At 52.2% G+C, this 24,483-nt stretch overlaps 1 protein-coding gene across 1 annotated transcript in view; it reads left to right on the forward strand.

The window, feature by feature from the left end:
* LOC105760502 (hydrocephalus-inducing protein homolog) overlaps positions 1-24,483 on the forward strand; it is a 65,989-nt gene that overhangs the window by 30,721 nt on the left and 10,785 nt on the right. The window contains exons 20-50 of the mRNA XM_032750518.3: positions 1,496-1,658; positions 2,152-2,250; positions 2,951-3,160; positions 4,027-4,155; positions 5,036-5,213; positions 5,688-5,908; positions 6,619-6,752; positions 7,696-7,832; positions 8,487-8,608; positions 8,696-8,887; positions 9,240-9,392; positions 10,419-10,658; positions 10,916-11,102; positions 11,572-11,727; positions 12,748-12,921; positions 14,021-14,145; positions 14,580-14,708; positions 14,994-15,198; positions 15,649-15,790; positions 17,019-17,847; positions 18,315-18,473; positions 18,890-19,077; positions 19,251-19,433; positions 19,670-19,789; positions 21,005-21,164; positions 21,270-21,442; positions 21,599-21,797; positions 22,491-22,590; positions 23,119-23,218; positions 23,700-23,868; positions 24,115-24,353. Of these exons, the coding sequence (XP_032606409.3) occupies positions 1,496-1,658; positions 2,152-2,250; positions 2,951-3,160; positions 4,027-4,155; positions 5,036-5,213; positions 5,688-5,908; positions 6,619-6,752; positions 7,696-7,832; positions 8,487-8,608; positions 8,696-8,887; positions 9,240-9,392; positions 10,419-10,658; positions 10,916-11,102; positions 11,572-11,727; positions 12,748-12,921; positions 14,021-14,145; positions 14,580-14,708; positions 14,994-15,198; positions 15,649-15,790; positions 17,019-17,847; positions 18,315-18,473; positions 18,890-19,077; positions 19,251-19,433; positions 19,670-19,789; positions 21,005-21,164; positions 21,270-21,442; positions 21,599-21,797; positions 22,491-22,590; positions 23,119-23,218; positions 23,700-23,868; positions 24,115-24,353 (5,715 nt within the window). The remainder of the gene's footprint in view (positions 1-1,495; positions 1,659-2,151; positions 2,251-2,950; positions 3,161-4,026; positions 4,156-5,035; positions 5,214-5,687; positions 5,909-6,618; positions 6,753-7,695; positions 7,833-8,486; positions 8,609-8,695; positions 8,888-9,239; positions 9,393-10,418; positions 10,659-10,915; positions 11,103-11,571; positions 11,728-12,747; positions 12,922-14,020; positions 14,146-14,579; positions 14,709-14,993; positions 15,199-15,648; positions 15,791-17,018; positions 17,848-18,314; positions 18,474-18,889; positions 19,078-19,250; positions 19,434-19,669; positions 19,790-21,004; positions 21,165-21,269; positions 21,443-21,598; positions 21,798-22,490; positions 22,591-23,118; positions 23,219-23,699; positions 23,869-24,114; positions 24,354-24,483) is intronic.

The raw sequence follows: 24,483 nt of genomic DNA on the forward strand, positions 1-24,483 counted from the left end.
CGAGAAAATTCTTTCCTGTGTCAAACCACAACATCTGGCAAATAACACCGACCAGCCGTGGTCAGGCTGGATGCTCAGGGAATAGGTTTTCCAGCAGTTTGGTGCTGCGTAGCCCCCATAGGGGTTTCCCCTGGGAAGGAAAGCTGGGGTGAAAGCTGCTTTCTCAGACCTCTGTGGCCTGAGGCAATGTCCACCTTGATGAAAGGCTCCTAGTGCCAGCTCCCACAGTACTGCTGGAGCCCCTTCTGGCCCCTCTGCTTTGGTATGAGTCCTCTCTGCGGGAGCTGCTCTCTGCTCCTTGCCTCCCTCCCTTGCATTGTGCTGCAGGATGCCCAGAAAGTCCCAAGACCAGAGAAAGAGCTACATAGTGCCTGGGCTGATGCTGAACATCTTGTTACCTTCCCTTTCCTTCTTTGCTGGGACAACTCCTTTACTGCCAGGATGATTTCATTCCCAGGGGTCAGCTTTCAGTGGACACCTTGGAGTCTTCACTCCCTTTTTTTGTGACACTTGTTACTCACTTTGACTTTTCCCCACTGCAACATGTACCTTATGGGTTCTGTTCTGCTTGGCATCAGGACTTGCTCATCAAATCATCTCCTATCCCTGCCTCCCAGAGAGTTTCTACTTTAGAGGGAAAAATGTCATTGTCTGCGCACCATGTCCTGGGAAGTTGCCTCAAACCATTCTTTAAAATTAAAGACAGTAGATTAGATGAATAGGGATCTCTTGGGGGCTATGATGAGAGAGCCCCTCATCCAGAAATGAAACCCAGACTTAGGTAACAAGCTACAAAGCTAAAGGCAGTGATTCTTTGGGGAGCAGGTCATTACAGGCCCTGAATGCCTGTCTGGGGATGGAGCATCCAGGTCATGTTTGACTGTGTGGGAGCACTTGCAGCTCAGCAGGGTGACAGGCAGGCACGGCTTGACTGTGTCCCTCACATGGCATTAGAAACACAAACACATTTACCCTGAGCACCGACTTCAATTTAAAATGGGGAATGCAACCTGAGTCCCCTGGGAGTGTTGGAAAATGTCAACCAACCCCCCAGCAGTGTCAGGGAAACATTCCTGATAAATACCTGGTGGAGCTGCTGCAGAGTTTCTGGCGTTGGGCACTGGGGGAGTTGTGCTGGCTCATCACTGGCTGGGTCTGCCCCTTGGTGCCTCAAATCTCACCTTTTTGCTTTCCTTCTCTGTCTTTTCCTCTCCCACTGTACTTTTTGCATCCCCACAAGCTGTTAATCCCTGTCCTCTGTAGTTGCTCAATGAAAGAAGTTGCAGCTGCTGCACTGCTGCTCCCTCAATGTCATCCCTGGGCTGCCTTTAGAACAGACCTGCTCCAGCCTGGATTAGGAAGGGCTGGATCAAACCATTTCTCAGTTCAGCGTGCCAGCACCCACCCAGGGGCTGCATCCTGACCAGGAGCTGCTTGTGCAGGTGTCCCTCCCTCCTTACTGCAGGTCCATGTTCATAGTTATGTTGTTTTCCAGAGATGAGCCTTACCCACCTAAATCCAAACCTGAACCACCAAAGATGAAGAGAACCTATTCGGCTCTTTTGGAATCTCAATGGAGAGACTTCAGGATTAAAAGGAAGGAGGCAGCCAGAGCCCTGAAAGAAGGGCAGGATTTTAAACCATCTATAGGAGAAGAGGTAGATTTTCTTGTACACCTACTGCTTGTGTTGTCTCCCCAGCCTGCCACCAACAAGTCATGCTCATGCTGACCTCCCTTTTTGCTGCCCTGCTGTCCTGTGCCCTGACAGTGGGCTGGACAGCAGGGCCAGTGGCTGGGTATGGGGTAAGTGGGAGGGAGAAGTAGGAGAGTTTTCCTTGGAGAAGCTCACTCAGATCCTACAGGCCTGTGTTGAGTGTGGGATTTTTTTGCCTTGTTTCCTTCACAATGTAAGATGAGGCTTTTATCTGCATCATCGTGGTAAGACCTCCAGCTTCCTTCCCAGAGCAAGCTGTGATGAGTCCTGATCTCCATGTACCCTTTTCCCAGCCCAGCCAGACTACCTGTTTCCAGGTGTCTGCTCTCACCCGAGAGCTGGTGTTGCACTGGTGGTCCTGAAGCTGTCTTACAAACTGAGATTTTGCAAAGTGGCTGTCTCTTCCTCCTAGCATAGAAAATGGCTTGTTTTTCAGGTGCCACCACAACCTTTTGAAGACCCTCACCTCCCACTAGAGTTGGAGGGATTCAGGTACTTCGTGGACATCCCATACACTCGCCTCGAAGTGGAGGAGGTAAGAGGGAATCTGTCTCACTCGCCCATTGCCAGCGTGGCAAGCAGGGCTGTAGCTCCCAGTCCCACTGGTGGCCCCCAGCACTGCCCACAGAGGGGCCTCACGTCCCTCCAGGCCCATACAAAGTGCTGCTGAACCAACTGGGTGTTGGCGGGGCCGTGCAGGACATGCTGTAGGGCTGCCCAAGGACGCTGTGCAGCACCTATGGAGGGCATTGCTCCCCCTGGAACTCATCAGGTGGTCCATAGGGAATTTTTGCAGGAGCTTTTGCTGTAGCACCTTGAGAAAGCAGCATTTAAAGCAGAGAGAGAGGGGAAGAGCCTCAGGAGTCAGAGGAGCTGGGCCGGAGTCCTCCACTCAGCTTCAAGAGCCCTCATTCTGAGTCTCCTCCTTCTCTAAAAGCAGTTCAGAAATGCTTTTTAAAGGCAAGTTGTGCATCAGAGAGAATTTCTACTGCCAGGAGACATCCCAGTTCACTGTAACGTAATGTATTAATTAATGGATTGATCCTTGAGTATGGGGGAAGATTTTCCCCGTGGTCCCACCACTGGTCAGTGGCATGGATGCAGGATGAGATTAGGGTGATTCTGGCTGTGTTTGGGGAATAGGCCCCTCCAGGTACAGCTGTACTTTGCTCCAAGATGCTCTTCTGCATCCTTTTCCATGCTCAACACCTCAATCCCTCCTGTCTTCCATCCAGGCTTTCAGTATCCTGCCACTGTCAGGTGTGCTGCAGCCAGGAGAAAGCCAGCAGGTCTCCTTCACCTACTTTGGCCACCTCAACACCATCTCTGATGTCACAGCGCTGTGCCACGTGGAGGGAGGCCCCACCTACGAGGTGGTGGTGACCGGGGAGGTCTCACATCTCACCTACTCCCTGAGCCTCCAGGAGATCAACTGTGGCTCTCAGGTACCACACATATTCCCTGGCACAGCTCCTTGCTTGGCACCATGGCTAGCAGGTTCCTGCCCACCTCAATCCAGGGCTCCCTTCCCTTCCCAGCCCCTTTGCTGGCCCTGGGGCTTGGAAGTACAACCTTTGAGGGACACATCTGGCATCCAAGCTGGTTTAAAATGGCCATCTCCAACCCTCTCCAAAATGTTGGGGGTGCCTCTTTTTCAGGGTACCTAACACTGCCTCCTGGGGCAGGCAGGGTCCCAGTGGGGATGCTCTGAGGGGCATGTCCCTGAGACATCCTTCTGCTGATCCATGCCTAAAGCCTGACCTCCACGGAGATGCTCTTGTCTAAAGCTCTTGCTTAATCCACACAACAGTCAAGGGAAGAAGTTGAGCTTCCAGTCACTACAGTTGGAGGGACTGTCCCAGAATAATTCCCACTTCACTCTTTTCCAGTTGAAAGCCCACAGATATTTCCAGCTGCTGGCCCTATCTGCGTTGCCCTGTGTGACTCCCTTGTTGAGTGTGTGTTGCTTGCCAATACTTGCATGCAGGTGCCTTTTCTCCTGCAATGCCTCAGTGCTGTCTCTGTTTCTCCTGGCTGTTGGTGACCCCTCAGAGTGCAGAGGGCCTGTGTCCCCCGGTTCATTTATTGCTGGCCCTCACATGGTTGTTACCACACCGCTGTGTGCTGCCAGAGCTCCCTGGTCCTGTGCAGGTGCCCTGTGTCTGGGGGTTGCCCAGGTTCCCAAGTGCCCTTATCTCCTCCCTGGTCCCTGCTCCCATGATGTGTCTGCTTCCAAGCCCAGGAGAGAGGAAAGGGATTCCCAGCAGCAGGCCTGGGTCTGTAACTTCCTGCTCCTGTGCCTTCTCTCCAGATGTTTAATGAAATTGGTCACAGCACGGTCACCCTGTGGAACACCAGTCAAATCAAATTCAACTGGGTGCTAAAGCCCAGCGCTGCAGACCGGCATCTGCCTGGTGTGTTTCTGGTCAACCCCACCACTGTAAGTAGCACAAGTGACTGACCCCAGCCCTCTGCCAGGTGGCCCAGGAGAGTGTTAAAGGGAAAAAAAAGGGGAGGGGGTGGAAGGGGGAAAAAAGTCGGCGGGGAAAACCCCAAACACAGCCATGAGAGAGACAGGGCTGTAAGCAATTTCTGCTGGGGGCAGAGGAGGTCAAACAAAAGCTCTCCTGATCGACTCCCCCATGGCCTTGGCTGGTGGGTGGCTCTGCTGTCAGAGGCAGACACCAGCAGGAGGCACAAGTGTGTTGGTCGCTGTCCTGTCCTGCTGTAAGGGGAGTAGAGGAGAATTCTTTTTGATCGATTTCTCAGACAAAAAAAAAAGGCACAAAACCAGCAAGTATTGTATCTGAAAACTGTTTATTGATAAAGAAAGGGCATGGTCCTGACCAGAGTGGGGATAGGAAAGAGAGCAGAGAGAGAAAAGAGAAGTGGAGACAATAAACAGAGGACAGGGACAGGGCGTTACCGCCAGAATGCTGGGCCACTCTGTCGGGTCCTGTTCAGCAGGTGGAGCATGTGCAGTTGTCCTAGTCCTGCTCATTTGTTACTTTTCAACACATCCAACAGGTTTCCATTTCTTCACTGGTTACTGCAACAGCTCTTCACCAACACTGATATCACAACACAACATTCTCATTAAAAGAACTCTAGACTTCAGCAAAACTTCTTTTACAGAAGTCAGCATTATAAAACACATAGTATTTACAACTGTGAAAGCCAACACTGCAATATGTTTATCACAAAGGTGATGTGATCTGATGGTTGCTTCTAGATGAGAACCTGTCTCCTCAGCCTGTCTGTCCCCTGATTCCCCATCAAACACTCTGATGCATTCCCTCCCTCTTCTCCTGTCCCTGCAGGGCTCCATTGCACCTGGCAAGATGCAAGTGCTGGAATTCTCTTACATGCCAGGATTACCAGGAGCCTTCATCAGGACTTACCAACTTAAAGTGGGTCACCTGGACCCAGAAAATATCCTCCTGAAAGGAGAAGCATCCTTTCCCATGATCAGTGTGAACCTGCCCTGGAACATCAAAGGTGGGCACTGCCTGTCTGCCCCCAGGAAGGGCTCCTCTGGTTTTGTTCCCTATCATATGCCCATAGGGCAGTTCATGCTCACCTCCACCAAGCCTGGAGGGTTGCAGGACTTCCAGACCAACTCAAGCCCTCTGGTTGCTTCATGAGTCTTGAGCAGAGGATCCCATGTGGGCTTTGTCCCAGGAACCATCCTGCAGAGCTTGCCAGCACATCTGGCAGGGTCCTGAAGGATAATGGCTAGAGTGAAAGGCTTGAGAAAGCTGTAAGAGAGGCTGGCAGGGCTTCTGGCAGGGTTGGATTTGTGTGACATTGCAGGGGATGGGATTCACAGAGGAACAGCAGCATCCACTATCCATAGATGGCTTGAGGGATTTCTTTCTAGAAGAAACCAGTGTTGGGAGGCAGGGACTTCCCAGTTTAAATGGGACTGGCACTTTGCTCACACTTCTCTTTGTGGATGTTTTCTTCCTTCAGAAAATGAAAAATATGAGAAGACACTGAAACGGCTCATAACACACCGGCAAATATTCAATCAGTGGAATAAATCAGTTGTTCAGAAGAAGACTCGGAGGCCAAAGACTGAGACCTTGAAGTCTCAGACCCTGAAAACTCAGACCACTGAGAGTCAGACCTTGAAGACTCGGAATCCAAAGACTCAGGACCTGAAGCCCCACATCCCTCGCTCTGGCACTGTAGTAAGAGCAGCTGCAGCCCCTCCCCATGTCACCTGAGCCCCTTGCACCCCACAGCAGCTTACCAGCGCCCTGATGGCATCTGGGACCTCCTTGCCCAGCTACAACCTTGTGTCACCTCAGCATTACCCCTAGGGCTGCCACTCTGGTCATGGTCTCTTTTGGGGCTACAGCAGCTTCCTGGCTACCCCAGGGACAGATCCTGAAAGCCATACTCCAGGGATGGAGTTGATGGTACTTTGAAGGAGATGCAGGTCATTGCTGGGGAATTTGTTGGTCCCAGCCCAAGCCCTGCCAGATTTACAGACCCAAACAGCGGCTGCCTGATTGCACCCTGGGGCTGTGCTGGAGGTGCTCATCTCCAAGAGGCACCAGCTTGGTCCCAGTTCCCTTTCAAAACAGTTTTTGTCCAAGCTGCCTTGGTACTGGCTGGGGGCAGGCAAGTATCTGGAGCTCTGGAATGTTCCTGGCTTGTCTGTCTGCCTGGGCAGATCAGCTTTGCTAACAGTGTCTGGGCAGGCAGGGATGCTGGAGTTACGTCCCTGGAGATGAGGTCCTGGCTAAGAGAGCAGGAGGTGTCACAGACACTGAGCAGCCAGACAGGAGGACCCCACACCCCCTCTCAACAAGAGCAGGGTGGGATCCTTTCTCAGGTGCAAGCTGGGCCTTGGGAAAGACCTTTGCTAATCAGCCACTGTCTTCCCTTTCCTCAGTCAAACTCTCAGATGCAGATAAAGATGATGAGGATGCTGATAGAGAAGCCTTTTCTGGAGTTGCAGAAAGCGCTTCCATCCCATCCCCCGAAGAGAAGTTTCCCTGATGAGGAGCTGTGCCAGAGTCTTGGCAAGTGAGTAGGGCCTTCCAGCCCCATCTCCAGGTGTCCCGTGGGGAACACCCTGCCATGTCCCCTTCTCCTGAGTCCTTGTGTCTGCAGAGCTGGGAACAGCCTGGACTTCAGAAGGGGTCTGGTCCCGGTGGCTGTGACACGCTACATGGGAGCAGCAGGGTGTCCTCCCTTCCCCAGCACCACGCTGAGCTTTGGACTGCTCAGCTCCCCACAGGTGTGGGGTTCTGTCCCTAGAGCTGGGGGACCCAGTGCAGACCTTCAAGCCCTTCCAGACAGCATAAATTCTGTTCCTGCTGACTAGCTCTGATAGAGACAGCTCCCAGCTGATGTTGTGGTTCCAGCTAACAGAGCACACTAAACAAAAGGAGAAGGGAACTGCACATGTCAGCAAATCCTTTAAAACCCAAAGTCAGATGGCTTGAATCCTGGTGGGGTGGCAGAACTTATCTAAGTGACTTGGTCCATCCCTTTGCACCGTCATGATGCAGCACGAGCACGGGAGAGGCTTCAATTCAGGAAGAAGATGCTGTGCAGAGCAGATCATGTAGTCTGGTTGCAGAGCAGTGAAGATTTCCTGTGCAGGCAAACCTTATTCCTAGACCCCAAAGCAATTTCAAGCTCAGGCTGTACACCAGGCTAGGCAGTTCTACTGAGACCAGTGGAGGCCCTTTGGACTCACCTATACTGGCTTTTCATGGCAGAGGAGCTGTGGCCAGTGTCCATTTTAAACTAATTTTATTTCCAGCTACCATTAGTAGCTGCACTCCTCCTGACTTCCCAAAGTCATTGCCAGGTGGTCAGGCCATGGGTTTCATGGGCTTGAGCTGAGTTTTTACAGCAGTGAATAAAGAAATAGCCTCTGCATTTGTATCCTCTGTACACTTGGACAAGTAGCCATGCTTAAGGACGGTGGTTTAAGGACTATCCTTACTCCTCCTTGCAGAGCTGAGCTGTTTGAGTATGTCCTGGACATGGGCCCTGTCCTTAAGGGTTACACTGAGACATGCACTCTGAAGATGACCAACCCTGGGCAGATCCCAGTGTCCTTCCAGGTCGATGTATCTCTCCTGCAGGACACAGGTAAGCAGTGCTGGAGACACTTCCTGTGGCCTTGAAGGAGATGTCTCAGACAGATTAGCTTAAGCCACTGAACCTGGGGAGGTTTCTGAGCTTTTTCTTCTCAGTGGCCCTGCTGGGAGCTTTAGAGGCAGAACTCTCCTGGCCAGCCATGCCCAGGGACCTGGTCTGCCTGTGACTGCCCTAATGCTCCTGTGCAGAGGCCAGATGGGCTCATCGCCCTGGTCACCTCAGCATCTTCTGCCCTTGGCTCCCATGAGCAGCAAGTTTTGGGCACTCTGTGGGCTAGTTTTGCCAACCAGTGGGGTCTGCTGTGTTTTGGAAGTGCTTTGTTTGGAGTTCACACTGTCACAGCACTTGTATTCAGCCTTTATTGAGGAAGCAGCCCGTGAGATCCTCAGGTGGATCAAAAGAGGCTTCCAAAAGAGGCCTTGAGGCAGGGCTGCACTTCATCACACAGTGGCTCACTGCGTTTGAGGGTTGTTCAGGTGCACTCTTAAGTTTTTGTCTAGGTCACAGCACGGCGTGGGGCTTTCCCCAGACCTCTCAGCCAGGACATCTGTAAGGCCGTAACGTGCTTATACACATTTTGTGTTTTGTGCGTACATCAGCTGCTTTGTTGCTTCATCTGTTTGTTTTTTACTTCATCTGTTCAAGGTTTCAGTGTGGACCTGGGCCTGATGAGGTGCCTGCCCCCCGACCACACTGTGGTGCTTGAAGTGCACTTTGAAAGTGCCCACCAGCCCCAGGGTGACGTGGATGTGCTGCTGCCCATAGAGGTACCACAGCTCTTGGGGCAGGCAGCAGGCTGGGCACAGCAGCAGATGTCACCTGCACCCTCCACTGAATTCTCTGTCCTTCTCCAGGTGACAAACGGCCCCACATATAGCATCCGCCTCCATGCCACCGTGTCTGAACTGTCTCTCGAACTCTCCAGCAACAGACTGCACTTCTCTGACACCCTCATTGGGCAGTGCCAGGTTGAGACCATCCGACTCTACAACTGGTTCCGAGCACCCTGCAAATGGTTCATTACTGCCACCAAGCCTGTTCTGAAGGTAAAGCACAGGCAACACTGAACACGTAACTTCTTGGTTGGGTTTTCTTTGTGACTCTTGCCCTTTCTGCTCCTGTGGCTGCCTGAGCACTTGGGTCTACAGCGCATTTGAGGAAGCTTCTGAGGGTCTGGATCAAGCCTGGTTTGCCGGGACCTGTTCCATTAGCTGATGCTTTGCTTTTCTGCCATCTTTGCCCATTCCTCCTCCTCTGAAGACAGTAGTTCCCTATCTGCCTGCCCTGTCTCCAGCTCTGGGCTTTGGGGCCACACTTGGTTTGGCTGTGGGTGCTCTCAGCACCCTATCAGTGTCTCAGAGCATGAGGAGACCTCACACAGTTGTTTTCTGTGCCCAGATCAATCACCTCAAATACACGACACCAGCCGTACGTCAGAAGCGGCGGGTGCTGGAGGATGAGCCCTGTCCCTTTGAAGTGACGCCCTCCAGAGGAACCCTTGGTGCAGGAAAGTGGCAGAACTTGCAAGTCCAGTTTACACCCAAGGAGGAGGTGAGATTGGCAGGTGTCAGCCCAGGAAGCCTGTCTGGCAATCTGGAAATGAGGGCCTGGTGCAGAGGGTGTGGTATGAGCTCTGCCTTCACAGGGAGCTTTCTGCAAGGCCCATACTCAGCGTGGCTCAGTTCACCCCACAGAGCACTCCCATGAGATGTGCTTTGAAATGCCCACAGGGAGCTTGCACAGAGAGCACCAGGGCTGCCTCTCAGCATGTGTGGGGGGGTGTGCCCAACTCTCCTCAGCCTCCCCCTTGCCTGGCTGTATTTGCAGCTTCGACACTCAGTGCAGAGCAGCTGCCCACTCGCAGAGGATAATCCTGGAATGGCCAGTCAAGGCTCATCCTAGCAGGACTGACAGACAAAACAGCCACCACACACCTTCCTGAGCATGGTGGGACAGTCACCTGTAGTGGTGTGCTGCCAGCAGTCCCTGGGGCTCTGGCCTGCCTGCACACTCCCAAAAGCAGTTTGCCTGTGGCTGCTGGGTCTCGGAAACTGGCAGTGTGTACCAGCATGGACACAAGTGCTTCTGTGCCCACAAACATCCCAGGGATCTTTTAATTGCTCAAGAGATGTAACCATCTTGTGTCTGGCTTTGACCAGAGCCAAACACTAAGCAGACAAGATGGCCCTTATTTGTGGCCAGCGAGAGCTGATTTGCCTCTCTCCTGGAGCTGGGGTTTGCCTGATGCAGCAGTGCCAGGACAGTGTCTGGACACTGTAACCCCGAGGGCCCTTCCCATGAGCATTGCACTCCTGCATGACTAGGTGAAAACGCCTGACAGTCCATTGTACATGCATCTGCTACCAAATACCCAGTTACAGTGCACACCAGGATTCATCTCAGTTACTCAGACCCAGACTACTACAGATGCTGTAGTCCCTAGCAGCAGTAAATATCTGGTTTCCATTTACCTTGGAGGGATTGATAACACCCTGACCTTGGGGCAAGCATTGTTATATTTGGGGTCCTGTCACTTGGGACTTCATGGATGAGTTTTCTGCGCTTTCCTCTTTTCAGAGGTCTTACAAGAATGAGCTGAAGCTTAACATTTGTGGGAGCAGCAAACACTTAAAGCTGCACCTCTCAGGACAAGGTCTGGAGCCACGGTTGAAGTTCAACCCCCCAGCACTAAAGATGGGATGGATGCTGGTGGACAGCGATGGGCTGGAGGCCACAGTGGTGGTGAAGAACCCATGCGACTTCCCCATTGAGTTTTACTCCCTGGATTTTGATGAGCAGTACCTTGAGGAGGAGAAGGTGAGAAGACAGGTCTGGTCCCCATGTGCATGCTGCCCAAGCTTCACAGCACTCCAGCATTCCCAGGCTTGTGCCAGGGAGATGGAGGCAATCCCCAGGGCAAAGCCAACTGTGCTGACATGCTCTGGGAGAACCTAAACTAAATAGTTCATGTCGTTGGGAGGAAGGGAGGAGACAGAAAATGGGTTTGTTGAGTCTGTGTGATGAAAGGCAAGCAAAGGAATCTTATGTATGGTTTCTCTTCCCTACATACACAGATCCTGCGGGTGGCAGTGGGGTCCGAGTACCAAAAGAACTTTTTTATGCCTCCACGTGCCGTGGGTGAGACGCTGCCCCCAGAGGTGCTGGAGGACTATGAAGCACAGAGGAGGCTGAATGCTCAACAGGCAAATCTCAAGGCCAGAGCTGAGGCTGAGGCTGAAGCCATGGGCAAGGCAGCACCAGGTCAGAAAAACAGTGAGGGTTTGGCGGTGTCTGTTTTGACTGTGGTCACAGTGGGACTCCAGCCCATACACCCTAAACTCTCCTGTCACCTTGCTCTCCAGCATGCTTTTAGCAGCTGCCTGTTCCCCAGCTTGGTGCAGGAGCTCTTGGCTGAAGGGCTGTGGCATCCTCTACCAACCCTGAGTGTAGCCAAAGCAAGCTCCTATCTGCCTGCTATAAATTGGGGAAATAATCAGGATATTCCCTAGTGTCCCTTAGCCACAAAGACTAGGACTGGATGAGTTCCTCAGCCAGCAGGGCCAGGTCTAATATCACTGGCTCTTTTATATTTGCACCTTCCTAGCAACAAAAGAACAAGCTCATCTTGCTTTCACCAAGTCTCCTTTCCTGGGATCTGAGGGGATGGGGAGGATGGTGAAGATCAAAGGTAGGCAGGAGGCTGACTTTTCCCCCTGGTTTTGCACTGCAGCACATCACAGGACTCTCACATTCTGTCCTGAGTCCATGGTGAAAGGGTCTGGCAATCCTGTCTCTCGGGCTGTCATGCGCCACATGGGCATTGACCCGTCTTCAGAGGGGCAGCCCAGAGGGATTGTTGTCATCGTCCATGGGCCACCGCGGGCAGGTACGTCAGCTGCAGCCCAGGGCTGCAGGGAGAGGGCAGGCAGGAGGAACGCATCCTCGTGGGCCATGGTGCTTAAGGCAAAGTCCTCAGCTGAACAGGAGGTGGAGATGATCCTCTGGGCTCTAGAATTAAGAGCTTGCACCTGCCACGTTCCCTCCAGAAAGGTGTTCAATCCCGGCTCCGCTCTAGCTCCGGAGGGAGCGAGCAGGTTCCCCGAGCCCTCCGCTGGGCTACTCCGAGGGGAGGCTTTGGAGAGCTCGGGATGGATTCTTGGCGCCGAGGGCGACAGGAAGCGAGACCCACACGCGGATAAAGATGACACAAGAAGCGTCCTCCTTTGGGGGCAGAACGATCCTTTTATTCCCCTCAGGGTGAGGGAAAGACGAACGAGGATCCAGCTAACACTGAGTTGCCAACCAAAGAAGGCAAAGAGAAACTGTGTGACACAAGATTATATAGGGTGGGGGGGGCAGAGAGAACTCGGACCAATAGGGGAAAGGTGTGGGTGGCTCCCTGGGGAGGGGTTTGAGGTGAGGGGCAATAGAACAAAGGAATGGGAGGGGCCCTGGGCCTTCACCCAATCACTCGACGCCCTAAGTGGAAGTTTCTGGATCTTGGGGCGGGGCGCCGGGTGACTGGCAGGGCTCCTGGGTGGGGACAAGGGAGTGGTTTGGTGGGGTGATTGGGAGTGGTCAGGTGATGGACAAGGGTGGAAAGGCGGGAAGGGCTTGGGTAATACCAACTGGGGAAAAGGGAGGGGGGGTACATAAGACATACTAATCATAAATTCAAATAAAACAAGAAAAACTGACCCGTACAACCGTAACGGAATTGGAACATAAAATAACGCACCACCACATGTACCCACACTCCAGCTGCCTCCCTCATGGCCTCCTCTGGAGGGACACTTGCTTTCCCACTGCCCTTTTAACTTTGAAATCTTGCTGGAGATTTTTCCAGGGCCTGTCCCTGCAATGCCTCCTGTGCCAGTGTCACCAAGCATTCCCCTTTCTCTCTCAGGAAAGACAGAGGTAGCAGCAGGCCTGTGTCAGTACTATGATGCTGCTTACATGTCCATTGACACCGTGGTGAAAGAGGCCATGGCCAACGATGGGAGCCCAGCAGGGCTCAGTGCCCGCGAGCTCTGCACCGACGCTGCCATGGAGCCAAAAGGCAGCGACAAAGATAATGGAGGTAAGGACCCAGAGCCAGTGCTTGAGAAACCCACCACGACTGTCCACTTCTGCTTACTCAGAGCAGCAGATTTTCAGTCCTTGGGTCTCTTAGGGAACATGGCTGAAGTGCACCACTGGCTTGCCTAAAAAAAGAAAAAGGAAATCAGTTTTAAGGGCTCAGTCAGAGGTTCTTTTATAGCCCCCTTTGCTGCCATTCTGGGTACATGTTCGTTTTTCTAGGGGTGGTGAAGCACGCCTGTCTCTTTCCCAAATATTTTATATTTCCTCAAAGCTGAATTGAGCTTGTTCCTCATGGGCAGCAGGCAGAACTGCTGCTCACTTGAACAAGGAAAAAGCCTTCTGAAGTGGCTCATTAAGCGCAAGAGGACTGACTGTGAGTGTAACCTTGCAAACGAGAGGAAAGGAAGGACAGCCTCGCAGAGGAATTTCCAATGAGAGACATGCTCCAGATGAGCTCTTTTCTCCAGAGATTTACCTATGCCCACTGTCAGGTGACACAGCTCCTGCATGCTGGGCTGTTCTCTCTGTGAGACTGGAGACTTTCATGAAACTTCCTGGGCAGTTGGTACCATGAGCTCTGCAGGGTGAGGCCAGACCTGGCTCGGTGCAGGGGAAAGTTTTGCGCTGCTCAGTTTTGAACCTGGCTGGGATGGGAGCTGATGGAAGGAAGAAGAGTCTGGGTCTCAGCTGGGCTTTTCCCATAGGAGGATTTAGCTTCAGTGGAGACAGGTTATGCAAGTGGGGCAGGGCTGCAGGTCTCCACAGGAGAATGCTGGATGGGTGCAGTGTATGGGAACAATGCTCCTGGAGGACGAATCTTTGGCTTGATCCGCAGGGGAACTGCTGTGCGAGCAGCGTCACCTGTGTGCACAGTTGTTAGGAGGGACACAGTGCTGGCTTTAAAATCAAGTATGGGATGGTGTGCTTTACCATGGTGCTAAGAGAAGAAGGGAAGGAGCTGCTTCTGGGAAATAGTGCTCCCAGTGCCCAGCAGACTGGGGAAAAAGGACCATGTTCCTTCCCAAGGTTGTGCCCATTGCAGTGAAAGGTGCCTGCTTGCTTTCAAAGCCCCTCTGAGCCATCTGCCCCCTGTGCAGGTAAAAAGCCTCAGCTCAGGAATAAACAAGCCTCTGGGGACAAAATCAACAAAGATGCCAAAGACAAGACCCCTTCAGCACAAAAGGAGAAGCCAGCCAGCAAACCCAACATAAAGGACACCAAGGTAAACATGATCTGCCCTGGCTGATGCCCAGGACCTTTGCATTGTCTTTGAGATGAGCAGGGGCTGCTTACAGTGGAGGCTCTGTGCCAGCCAGGGCCTGGTATGTGCGTCCATAGTGCCACGACTTGGGCTGGGAATGTGCTCTGGCAGACAGCTCCACTGCTTCTCAGTGGTTTGCTGGCAAAGTGCAGTCCTGGCTAGTGTGGCTGCAGGCAGTGAACAAAGTGCTGGGAGGCTGCACTGGGGGCTTGCAACCTTGGCTGTCTGCTGGCCAAGGGATGGGCCCTCCAGGACCATCCCCTGGAGCCCCCAGCCTGCACTGCAGGGCTGTTCTAGTTTCCACTAGGGAGGAACCCCAGCTCCAAGCCCAGCAGTGGGAGTTGTTCAGGGCTTTCCACCGTGGTTTCTTTTCCTTACAATGGTTCACATTGCAGTTCACAGTTTCCACTGCTCCTGCGCCACAACAGCTGAACATCATCAGCAGTTCTGGGGAAGAGCTGAACTGCTTGAGCTGTGTGCTGCCCGAGGACCTGCTGGTGGACATCCTCAGTGAGAGGCTGAAGGTGTGTGGGGTGGGGGAAAAGGAGACATTCCTGCTCCACAGAGACAGCACTGGGGTACAACTCGAGGAGGGGGAGGTCTGTGCATGCAGTTGGGGGATCCTGGACTGTGTGCAGGGAGCCCTGGGGAATGCTGCAGCTGCCCTTAGTTGGCAGAGCCTAAGGACAGATCCAAGCTGCTCTTAGCTACTGCACTTGGAACAAGGATGGCTGGTGACATCTGGGTTTGCGGTGCAGCTGCGAGCCCCCTGTGTGCAATGGCTGACTTACTCTTCCCTTTATTCACAGTGTAAAGACTGCTACAAGGGAGTGGTCTTTGATGGCTTGGAGACCCTCTTTGCAAGCAGCCTGGAATCTTCTCTGCTCTGTGTACTCAAAGCTGTCAAAAATCGTTGTCATATCTTCATGGTGAACCTGCATCAGGATTATGCTTCTTGGCAAGCCAGGGATGAAGCTGAAAGAAAGAGGAAGGAAGCTGAAAGAGAGAAGGAAGGTGAGCTATCTTCATCCCTCTCAAATCTTGTCTCTCAATGTATCTTATCTCTGTGTATCTGGGTCTGCAGCAGAGCTTGTAAGAAATGTTTTTATTAATCGTTCCACCTTCTGCCGCAGTGTAACCAACACTCATCTCAAGAATTGCAGGAGACCAGAGGTTTTAGGACTCACCTTAATCTCTAACACTAAAGCTTGGGCACAAGTGCAAGCTGCTGTAGCTCAGTGACAAACAACTCTCCTCAGCCTTGGTGCACTTAAGCCAGACAAAGCCCAGGACCTCACTGCCTGGCCATAGTTTGGGGGATTGAATTTTGGAGCAGGGATATGAGCCCCCCAAGATCTGGTATGATAGGCTGGGTCAGGAAAAGCTGTGAATCCTTGCGGCTGACCCAGAGCACCCAGCTCTGCTTGCAGTCACTCATGGTTTCTCCTCTGGTTTGTGCTAAAGTACTGCAGCGGGAAAAAGCCATTCAGAGGTACATAGAATGTGTCTTGCAAATGGATGAGGACGAGTTTGATGCCCTCCCTGAGGAGAAGAAAGCAGAAGTGGATAAAATGTTATTGGAAAAGAAGCGCATACAGAGGGAGAGGTGAGTAAGCCTTCCACACGTTACTGCTCTTCCATGGCTTATTGTCCCTGGAGGGCTTCCCTGCTCCAAGGATTCTGAGCTCAGAGCTGTTGGATAGCAAAGGCCAGAAGCAACACAGGGATGGACACTCTTCGCTCCCTGCCTCCCAAGAGAGGAAGGACCTTCTTCTGTTGAGAAGTTTCTTCTTCTCTATTTTAGTGGTGAGCCCTCCTGGTTAGATGCTGCCTGCAGGGACCTGGGCTTTGGGCTCGCCTTGGCACTGCCTGTAGAAGTGTATTTAAGTCCATGATGTTGATTTGCACCTCCTCATCATCTCCCTCCACCAAAACAGTGGGATTGTGGTGTGGGCAGGTGTGGGGCACAGACCAAACCTTGGTTTGGATCCTGGTCCTGCCAGAGATGAAGTCCTTGCAATGCTGATCTGCCAGGGTTCTCCTTATGGTGGGACACCACCCATAAAAGCTCACATCCCTTAGGCTCCCCTTCAGCTGCAGCATTAGGCAAGCACAGGGGAAGCTCTGCTCCAGCAAGGCAGCCCAACTCAGGCAAAGTGTGGAGCTGGGAGTGGAGGCTGCTTGAAGCAAGCCTGTGTATCAGGACTTCCTTCAGCCCAGGCTCAAGCTGGTTTCATGGGGAGGAGATGGACGAGGCTGCTTCAAATCTTTTCCATGGCAGACAGCACTGGTTTGCTTGGTCACAGCTGGCTCCAGCAGGAAACTTGTTTGACAAGAGCCTGTCTTGCAGGAGAGGGGTTCCTGCAGCCTTTGCCTTCTGATAGGATTGTTCTCATTAAGAGCAGGCTATGCCCAGGGAGAAAGGGGATGAATGAGCTGAGTAAGAATTGTAGGAGAGAGAAGCAGATGTTAGCAATTTGTGATCTGCTTTAAACTGGGAAATCATGAGATGAAGGGGGGTTTTAGGCATCAGCACAGAGAGCTGGTGGATCAGCCTTTGGCAGTGGGCTGGAGGTGTCTGGGGTGTGCCTTAAGAGGGAGGTTGCACAGTCAAGACCTTATGATGGCAAGGTTTAGGTTTGGCTGGTCATGGAGGTCTCCTTCCACCAATCCCCTCACTTGGACCTCTGTGGGTTGAGGAAAATTCATGGAAATGGTCTCACAGTTCTGCCTGGCCTCGGGGTCAAGGAACGAAGTGCAGGGCCAGCCAGGACTAGTGAGCCCAAATTTCTGGTGGTGACTCTCAGTGATATTTTCTGTTTTGTTTGCTGAAGGGAGCAGAAGCGGCTGGCTCAAAAGCTTGAGGAGGAGGCAAAAGCCTTAGAGGAGGAAGAGAGGCAGAAGGAGGAAGAGAGGCAGAATGAGGAAGAGAGGCAGAAGAAGGAAAAGAAGGGTGTCTCTGTGAGGAAGCAACCTCCACAGCCAGAGAAGGGGAAAACCAAACCCCCAGAGAAGATGGAAACCAAGGCCCCAGAGGGGAAGGAAACCAAATTCTCAGACAAGAAGGAAACCAAACCCTCAGAAATGGAGGAAAGCAAAATCCCAGAAATGAAGGAAACCAAATCCCCTGAGGGGGAGGAAATCAAAGCCCCAGAGAAGAAGGAAACCAAAATCCTAGAAATGAAGAGAACCAAAATCCCAGAGAAGTTGAAATACAAAGCTCCAAATAAAGAGGAAACCAAAGTCCCTGAGAAGAGGGAAACTGAAATCCCAGAGGACCCATCTGAGATGGAGAACTTGATCCTGAGGTTTCAGATCTATGAGTCATCGCAGCAGAACGTCGCAGAGGTTTTGTCCTACTGGGACAGGGTTCAGGGTACCATGCAGTTACCTGTGATCCAAAAGGGAGACAAGTCCCAGTCTTCAGCTGAAAACAAAGGTCAGAAGACCAATAAGCCTCAGGAGAAGCTGGAGAAGCTTGAACAAAAAAGTGGAGACCAAAGGAGTCGTCAGTCATCTCAGCTGGAGATGCAAAGTGAAGTTGCAGAGGGGGCAGTCAGAGACGAGCATGTTGGGGTGCCGTGCCTGGACATCCAGGTCTCAGATCCAAAGGCCATGATCGGGGAGATCCTGAGGGATGGGAAGCTGCCATCGGAAGACGAGGTAACACCCTGCAAGGCTCAGATCTTGAGCTTGTCATGGTCTTGGGCCCTGGAGCATTGTGAGATAATGGCACAGAGCCTTGTCCAGGCCCCTGATGATGTTCCACAATGACTCTGTATCATCTGTGTGGATGGGGAGGTTATCACCATCCCTCAGATGGGCAGGAAGTGGGAGTGCTCTGTGTACAAGTGTCCCATCTGTTCAGAGTTTCCCAGCCTGGAAATCATAAACGGCCCCAGGACAGGGCAGCTCACAGTCATTGTTTTCTTCAGCTGAGTCACTTGGGAGAGGTTTCTCTCCCGGTCCTGCTTGGAACTCTTGACTCTGCTCACCCCACTGGGCATAACAAAGCACTTGTACTTCATGTAAATTAAAAACCCCGTTGTCAAAAGCTCAGTGCCTTTAAAGAAGGAGTTGTGAGGATGAAGGTGGCAGAAGTATAAAGAGGATTTTCCCTTCTGTTTTAGATGCTGCAGCATGTGGGACTGCATCCCGACGGCCCTCCCCTTGCCCCTGCTGCTGTGCTCTCCATAGTCGAGTACCCAGAGGAGCGGCTGGGCCCTGCAGAGCGTGTGGAGCCCTTCACCATTGTGGCACCAGAAGGTGCTGCTGTGGAAGACAATCTGGTGGGTGCTCCAGTGGTGCCAGAGCAGGGACCAGGCTAGATGGGGACATGGGGGACAGGTTGGATGGAAAAGGATCACGGTGGAGAGGTAGTGAAGATGTGATGGGGCCCTGTGTCTGCAGGTCTCCTTTCTGTCAGGGATGGGACAAAAGAGACAGCTCTGTGGAGACAGAGCGGTTTTGTAAGACAAGACGGGAAAAAAAAATCACTTAAAACAGTCAACTTCCTTTGAGGAAAGGGTCTGAGTGAGAAGGAGTGTCCTAGGTAAAACAAACACCAATAAGGAAGACCAAGTCCATGGGAAGGTGGACTTACTTATTTATTCTCTCTTCTGTTGGTGAACAAACTCCCATTTTGCTTTCCAGGATAGGGATGTCTCAGGGCTCACCTCTCTCTCCCTTTTCTCCCTCCCCTTAGGCCGAGGCCCCAGATGTGAAGGGCAGTTCTGCCGAGGGCCAACCAAAGACAGGTGAAGCAGCCAGCAGAGACAGCTCTGCAAAGGAGAAGCAGATCTCCACACAGAGAACAGAAAGTCCCCAGGATTCCTCTGCAATGAGATCCCAAAGTACACTGGAAAGTGCCTCAGTCCCCACAGAATTCCTCAGGTGAGCCGCAGGGGGGAGGTGATGCCTCTGCTTCTTGGTCCTCTTGCCAAACAAGGCCCATCATCCCCAGCTCCACAGCGACGCTGTGCCAGTGCCTCCACGGGATGGCGAGTGCACCCTCCTTGTTTGGTTTGCTCCTCAGTGATGTCTGAAGGCTCCTCTTTAATTGCCAGGCTGAAACGGTACCGGTGGGTAGTGCCTGCCCACGGTGAGGTGGAACTGAAGGTTCACTTCTCCGCCAAAAGGCCAGGGAAGTTTGAGCAGACGCTGAGGTTTGAGCTCGTGCAGACAAAGCGCCAGTACAAGCTGCCCTGCCGTGGCACCAGCCTGTACCCCAGCATCAGCCAGGACCCATGGTAAGGCTGGCCCCTGGCAGCCCCCACACCACTGCTGCCCCTGAACCACAGCCAGGGCTGACCCCTGGGGCTTCTGCCTGGGCAGATCGTGCTGCCTGAGGTCACCCAGCACCTCCTCCTGTGCTGGAGCTGGCAAGGCAGATGGTACCTCAGCCTCCAGGAGGGGTTTTGGCTTTCTGACTACATTTCCTACTTGGAGCATCTCATAGCTCTTCCTTCCTCACTTTTCTGTCCAGGGTGGTGTTTCCACAGTGGAGGGAGGCCATGGAGGAAGATGAAATCATCTTCAAGGAGTATGTTGAGAGCACAAAGCAATTCCACTTTGGACCACTGCTGTGTGGGAAATCAAGAGACTGGTACGTGCTCCCTGCTGGGCCTTGTACTTTTCTGGACACACCTGGAGAGACAGGCTGTCCCAGTGGCACAATCCTGGGAGACACATGGGTTTGAAGGACCACAGATGTGTGAACTTGAGCAGATTAGAGGCAAATGAGCCTTGGAGGAGCTGCTCTGCCTGCCCAGTGGGTGCCTTGGTGGCCAGAGCCGCATGCTGCTGCCAGTCCGAAGGTGACTTGGGGGACAACTTTTGTGTCCCCCCACATGTCAGCTTCAAATTAACTTTATGGGGGGGGGGGGGGGTTTGAAGTGCTTTGAGCTCTGCAGGTAGCCTGATCAAGCAATTATTCTATAGATGGTTTTGTAAACCTTTCATTGATCTGTAATTATTAATAAGATTTTATGGTTGACCTGCCAGTGGATGTCGCGAGGAACGTACAGCAGGAATTACATTTTCCTGTAAAGACATTGCATCCTCACTGCTGGATAAAGTCTACCTAAACACATTGCCATTGAAGCTATTGTGTACTTCTACTTTTACTGTCACATTTAAAAAAAGATAATACTTAACATTAAGTTCTTGTCTTCATGGGAGCTCTGGAGAGCTTAGGCCTACTTTGACATCCAAAGGAAATGAAATTGAAATAATTTAAAAAACAGATAATCTTTAGCCAGGTTGATGGATGGTCTGGGATCTCTGTTTTTCTCTTTAGCCCTTTCACTCCAAAGTCATTTCCACACCTGAGAGAAGGGTCATTTGTTATCTTTTTGTATTCCTCTTGGGAATTGATGCTTTATATTTCTTTCTCAGACTTTGAGCTAACCCATGAAATCCAAAGCACTTTTATGACTTTTATGAAAGAGATTAGCTAAACTCTTTTTCCAAAAGCCTTTCTTTATACCCTGCAGGGAAGGCACCCCAAGAAGGGGAAAGACCCCATGTGCCTGGTGTATTTTTATTTTTCTGGGCACCTTTGAATTTGCATTGTATCAAAAACTCTCAAAGTGGCCTGAGCATCATCAGGCTTCTGGGCAGGAGGCACCAAGTCCAGGGAAGGCATCAGAGTAAGGCAAGGCTGAGCACACGCCCATGCCCCTGACTGGGATCCATTTCCCTCACTTGTTTGTTAGAGTAGGGTCTTCCAGCACTGCTTCCTTGGGTGCACACGGTGCTCTCCTCTGTGTGTGGCAAAGGCAAGAGTCTGCTCTGCAGCCTTTTCCCTTTTTGTGGACAGGTACAAGGCCCAGAACTGTCCCAGCAACTTGGAGAATATAACCATCCTCAACAACTCCCCCATGGACGTAGAGGTCCAGTTCTCCTTTGAGAATGCTGGGGAAGCAGCGACGTTCCTCTTGGACCCTCCCAGCATGGCACTGAAACCAAAGGAGAAGCAGGTAGGAGAAGGGCAGGCAGAGCAGGCACCGTAGAAGTGCCCAGGGGCTGCTCCTCCTGCTCACACACAGAGCTCTTTCAATTTCTTCCTGTGGGGCCGTGTCCAGGAGCTGACCATTTGGGCCTACCCCACTTCCCCTGGCTTCCTGCAAGACAAACTCATCTGCAGCGTTGGGAAGAACCCGGAGCCAGTGGTCTTCAGCCTGTGCTGCCATGGGGTGCACGTGAAGCTGGAGGTCAGCCCCCTGGAGCTGTCTTTTGACAAGATGCTTCTGCACAGGTCAGTCATCCCACAAGCACTCCAAGTCTTGTGACAAAGAGAAAACGTTTGACTCTGGTTTCCAGGGCATGGATGGAGCTGCTCCAAGTTGCATTCAGTGGCCAGGCTGGTGTGGCCATCCAGCAGCTGATGCCAAGTGCCTTCCTGTCTCTGCAGGACTGACAGCAGGACCTTGGTCCTGAAAAACAACACCCTGCTGCCCATGGCCTGGCAGCTCAGTGGGCTGGATGACCTTGCTGAGGACTTCTCCTTGTCACAAGATAAAGGCACCATTGATCCTCGCTCAGAGTTGGAAGTGACAGTGCATTTCAATGCCGGACAGATTGGCAGCATTGAGAAGACCCTCCGACTAGAGGTGAGAGGGGCTGTGCCCTGCCTGGCAGAGCAGGGCACAGTGAGCAGCTGTGTGCTGCTAGGGACAGGGTCAGGAAGAGCTGCACCTGACAGACACAAGGGTGCTGTGACCCCAACTTCTGCCTCTACACAGCGTTTGCCAGAACGTGCAGTGCATCCACATCCCCCCAGATAACCAGACACTGCATCCTGAGCCTGTACCACAACCACCTTGTCCCTGTGAGTGGTTGAAGGTTGTGTGGTTGTACAGACTGCAGCGTGATCTCTACATTCCTTCCGGACTTTGTCTGAAGCTCTTGCATAGTGCAACAAACTCTCCCCCTGGGATTTTGTTCCCCATGGATTAGGGGCTGCATTTCAGAGAGGGTGCTAGGTGATTGAGAGGGTTGTCAATGCCACCTGCTCTGAGACACCTCACACTTCTTGTGGTTGTTCTTACACCCCTGTGCCTCTCAAGGATGCTTTAGCAGCAGCATGCCCCACTGTGGGAGTGCAGAGTTTGCTGATAGGGTTTTTTACTGCAGTAGAATCCCACTGGGGCAGCCCGTGAGAGGAACAGGTTAGCAAAGCTTGGGAGTCCACCAACGCTTGTGAAGCCAGGGAGGCCATAGGGGAAGCAGCCAGCAGAGACAAGGACTTTCAGGCTGTGTACCAAAAGAACAATATGAACAGTGTTTGTTTCTTGCTGCCTCAGGTTTCAGATACAGAAAACATCCTGGGGATTGTTCAGACTGAAAACATCAAAATCTCTGCAGAAGTCTATGAGGTTTCTGTGAGCCTCAACATGCCTGAAGGTCAGTGGATGCCTCCCAAATAAAGCAGTCCAGGTGCACTGCATTACCCTGGGAGATGGTAATGCATCCCAAAGCACTTGGCATGGGATGGGATGGAATACAAGGTTGGCATGGATACATAAAGCAGGTACCTGCAACCTGCATGAACTAAAGTAATGTCAGGGAACTGACAGCCTTAAGTCTCTCCCCTCTGAACTTTGAAGTGTGCAGCTTCATGTGCAGATTGGATCTGGGGGCTTTGAAACAACAGTGATCTGACCAGGCAGTTGGCAGCCCCCACAGGCTCAGCACAGCATATAAAGTAATTGGAATTGTGCTTGGAAGTGAGGAAATGGAAGGCAAGATCTGAGCCTGCAGATATTTTGAGTGAGAAGAAAAAGGGCAGACAAGTAGCTGGAAAACACCTTCAGGAATGGAAACTTGCTGAAAAGGGTTTTGCTCCGAGACCTCCATGTAGCTTGTGGCCTGTTGTATTCTGCAGCAGCTCACAAATACTGTGTTTGATCTCGCTCTGTGGGCTTTCTGCAGGTCCAGATGGAAGCTTGGAATTTGGAACCATTAGTGTCCTGGATAATGTGAAGAAAGTCCTGAGTCTGAAGAACAAAGGGGTATACAACACTGAGTACAGGTGAGTCCAGCTGCCTGGTAGTGAGCATTTCCTTGGGTTCCCAGGCCTGCTTTCTTCCTCTGTCAATGGCTAGAATCTGTTTCCATGCTGGCTACCTCATGGTAAATACAAAACCTGGGCTCTCTGATCTCAGCTATTCTACCAGAGAATCCAGCCCCAAACCAGCAGTTCTTCACAGCTCAGCTGGAGCTCAAATGAGAGCCCCAGAAATTTCAGTAACTGAAATGCTGAGATCATTGACTTGCTTTGATGGTCACCTGCTTTATTTTTCTGAGACTCTGTAAGAAGTGAATGAAAAATTACAGTGTCAAGGTTTCTTGCAGTAACCTCGTGATTGTCTGAACTCTCTGTCAAGATCCAGGATTCCCTGAGCAGAGCTGGATTCTCCCTTTTTTGTCTGGTCCTGTGCAAAGTCCTGGCTGTACTGGTGGCACCTGTACTTTTAACTGCAGAGATCTCCATTCCTTCCCTTTCTCCCCAGTTTCACGCTGAAGGGTGCAGGTCGCAGAATGCAAAACGTGGCATCCCACTTCACTGTTCAGCCTCAGTCAGGCATGCTGGCTGCCTCCCAGCGTGGCGTGAATATTGAAATACTCTTCCACCCCACAAGTGAAATTCTCCTCAAGAATGAGCCCATCATCTCCTGCCAGGTAAGCTGGCTGGGCCAGGCTGTGTTATCACACGGTGTTCTGGGAGTGTAAACAGAGTAGGTGTCTAATGGAAGGAGGGTTTTACTGGAGAATTCTCTCTCCTACATACACAAAGTCTTTCAAAACCATTTGGGAGGCTTCCTAAGTGGAGCTGAGCATCTGACTCTGGAGGAGGTGCTTAAACAGGGAGGCCTGGGGTGGAGGCTGGCCTCTTTGCTTTGGTTACCTCCCTTCCTGTGGACACAGGTGATAGATGCCCGCTCAGGTGAAGGAGGCCAGGTTGTCACCAGCATCCCAGTGAAGGTGTCAGCGAAAGCCGAGTACAGCAAGTACAGCATTGAGCCTGCCTCACCCATCGACTTCGGTGCCGTGATCAAGGGCACCAAGAAGAGCCAGGCTGTCGTACTGGAGAACAAAGGCGCGCTCAACCTCAAATTCCGCGTCCGCCGAGCACCCGAGCTTGCATCTGCGTCAGAAAGCAAAAGGTACGAGAAGCCCTGCACTGCCCTTCCTGTGTGAGGAGGCACCAGCCACGGCTGGTATGGGGCAGGCAGCCAGGAGACCTGGGCTATCGTCCATCCGCATCCCTGGCTTGGGGACAGGGGGCAGAAAAAG

This window comes from Taeniopygia guttata, chromosome 11, assembly GCF_048771995.1.
Source record: "Taeniopygia guttata chromosome 11, bTaeGut7.mat, whole genome shotgun sequence".
Taxonomy (NCBI): Eukaryota; Metazoa; Chordata; class Aves; order Passeriformes; family Estrildidae; genus Taeniopygia; species Taeniopygia guttata.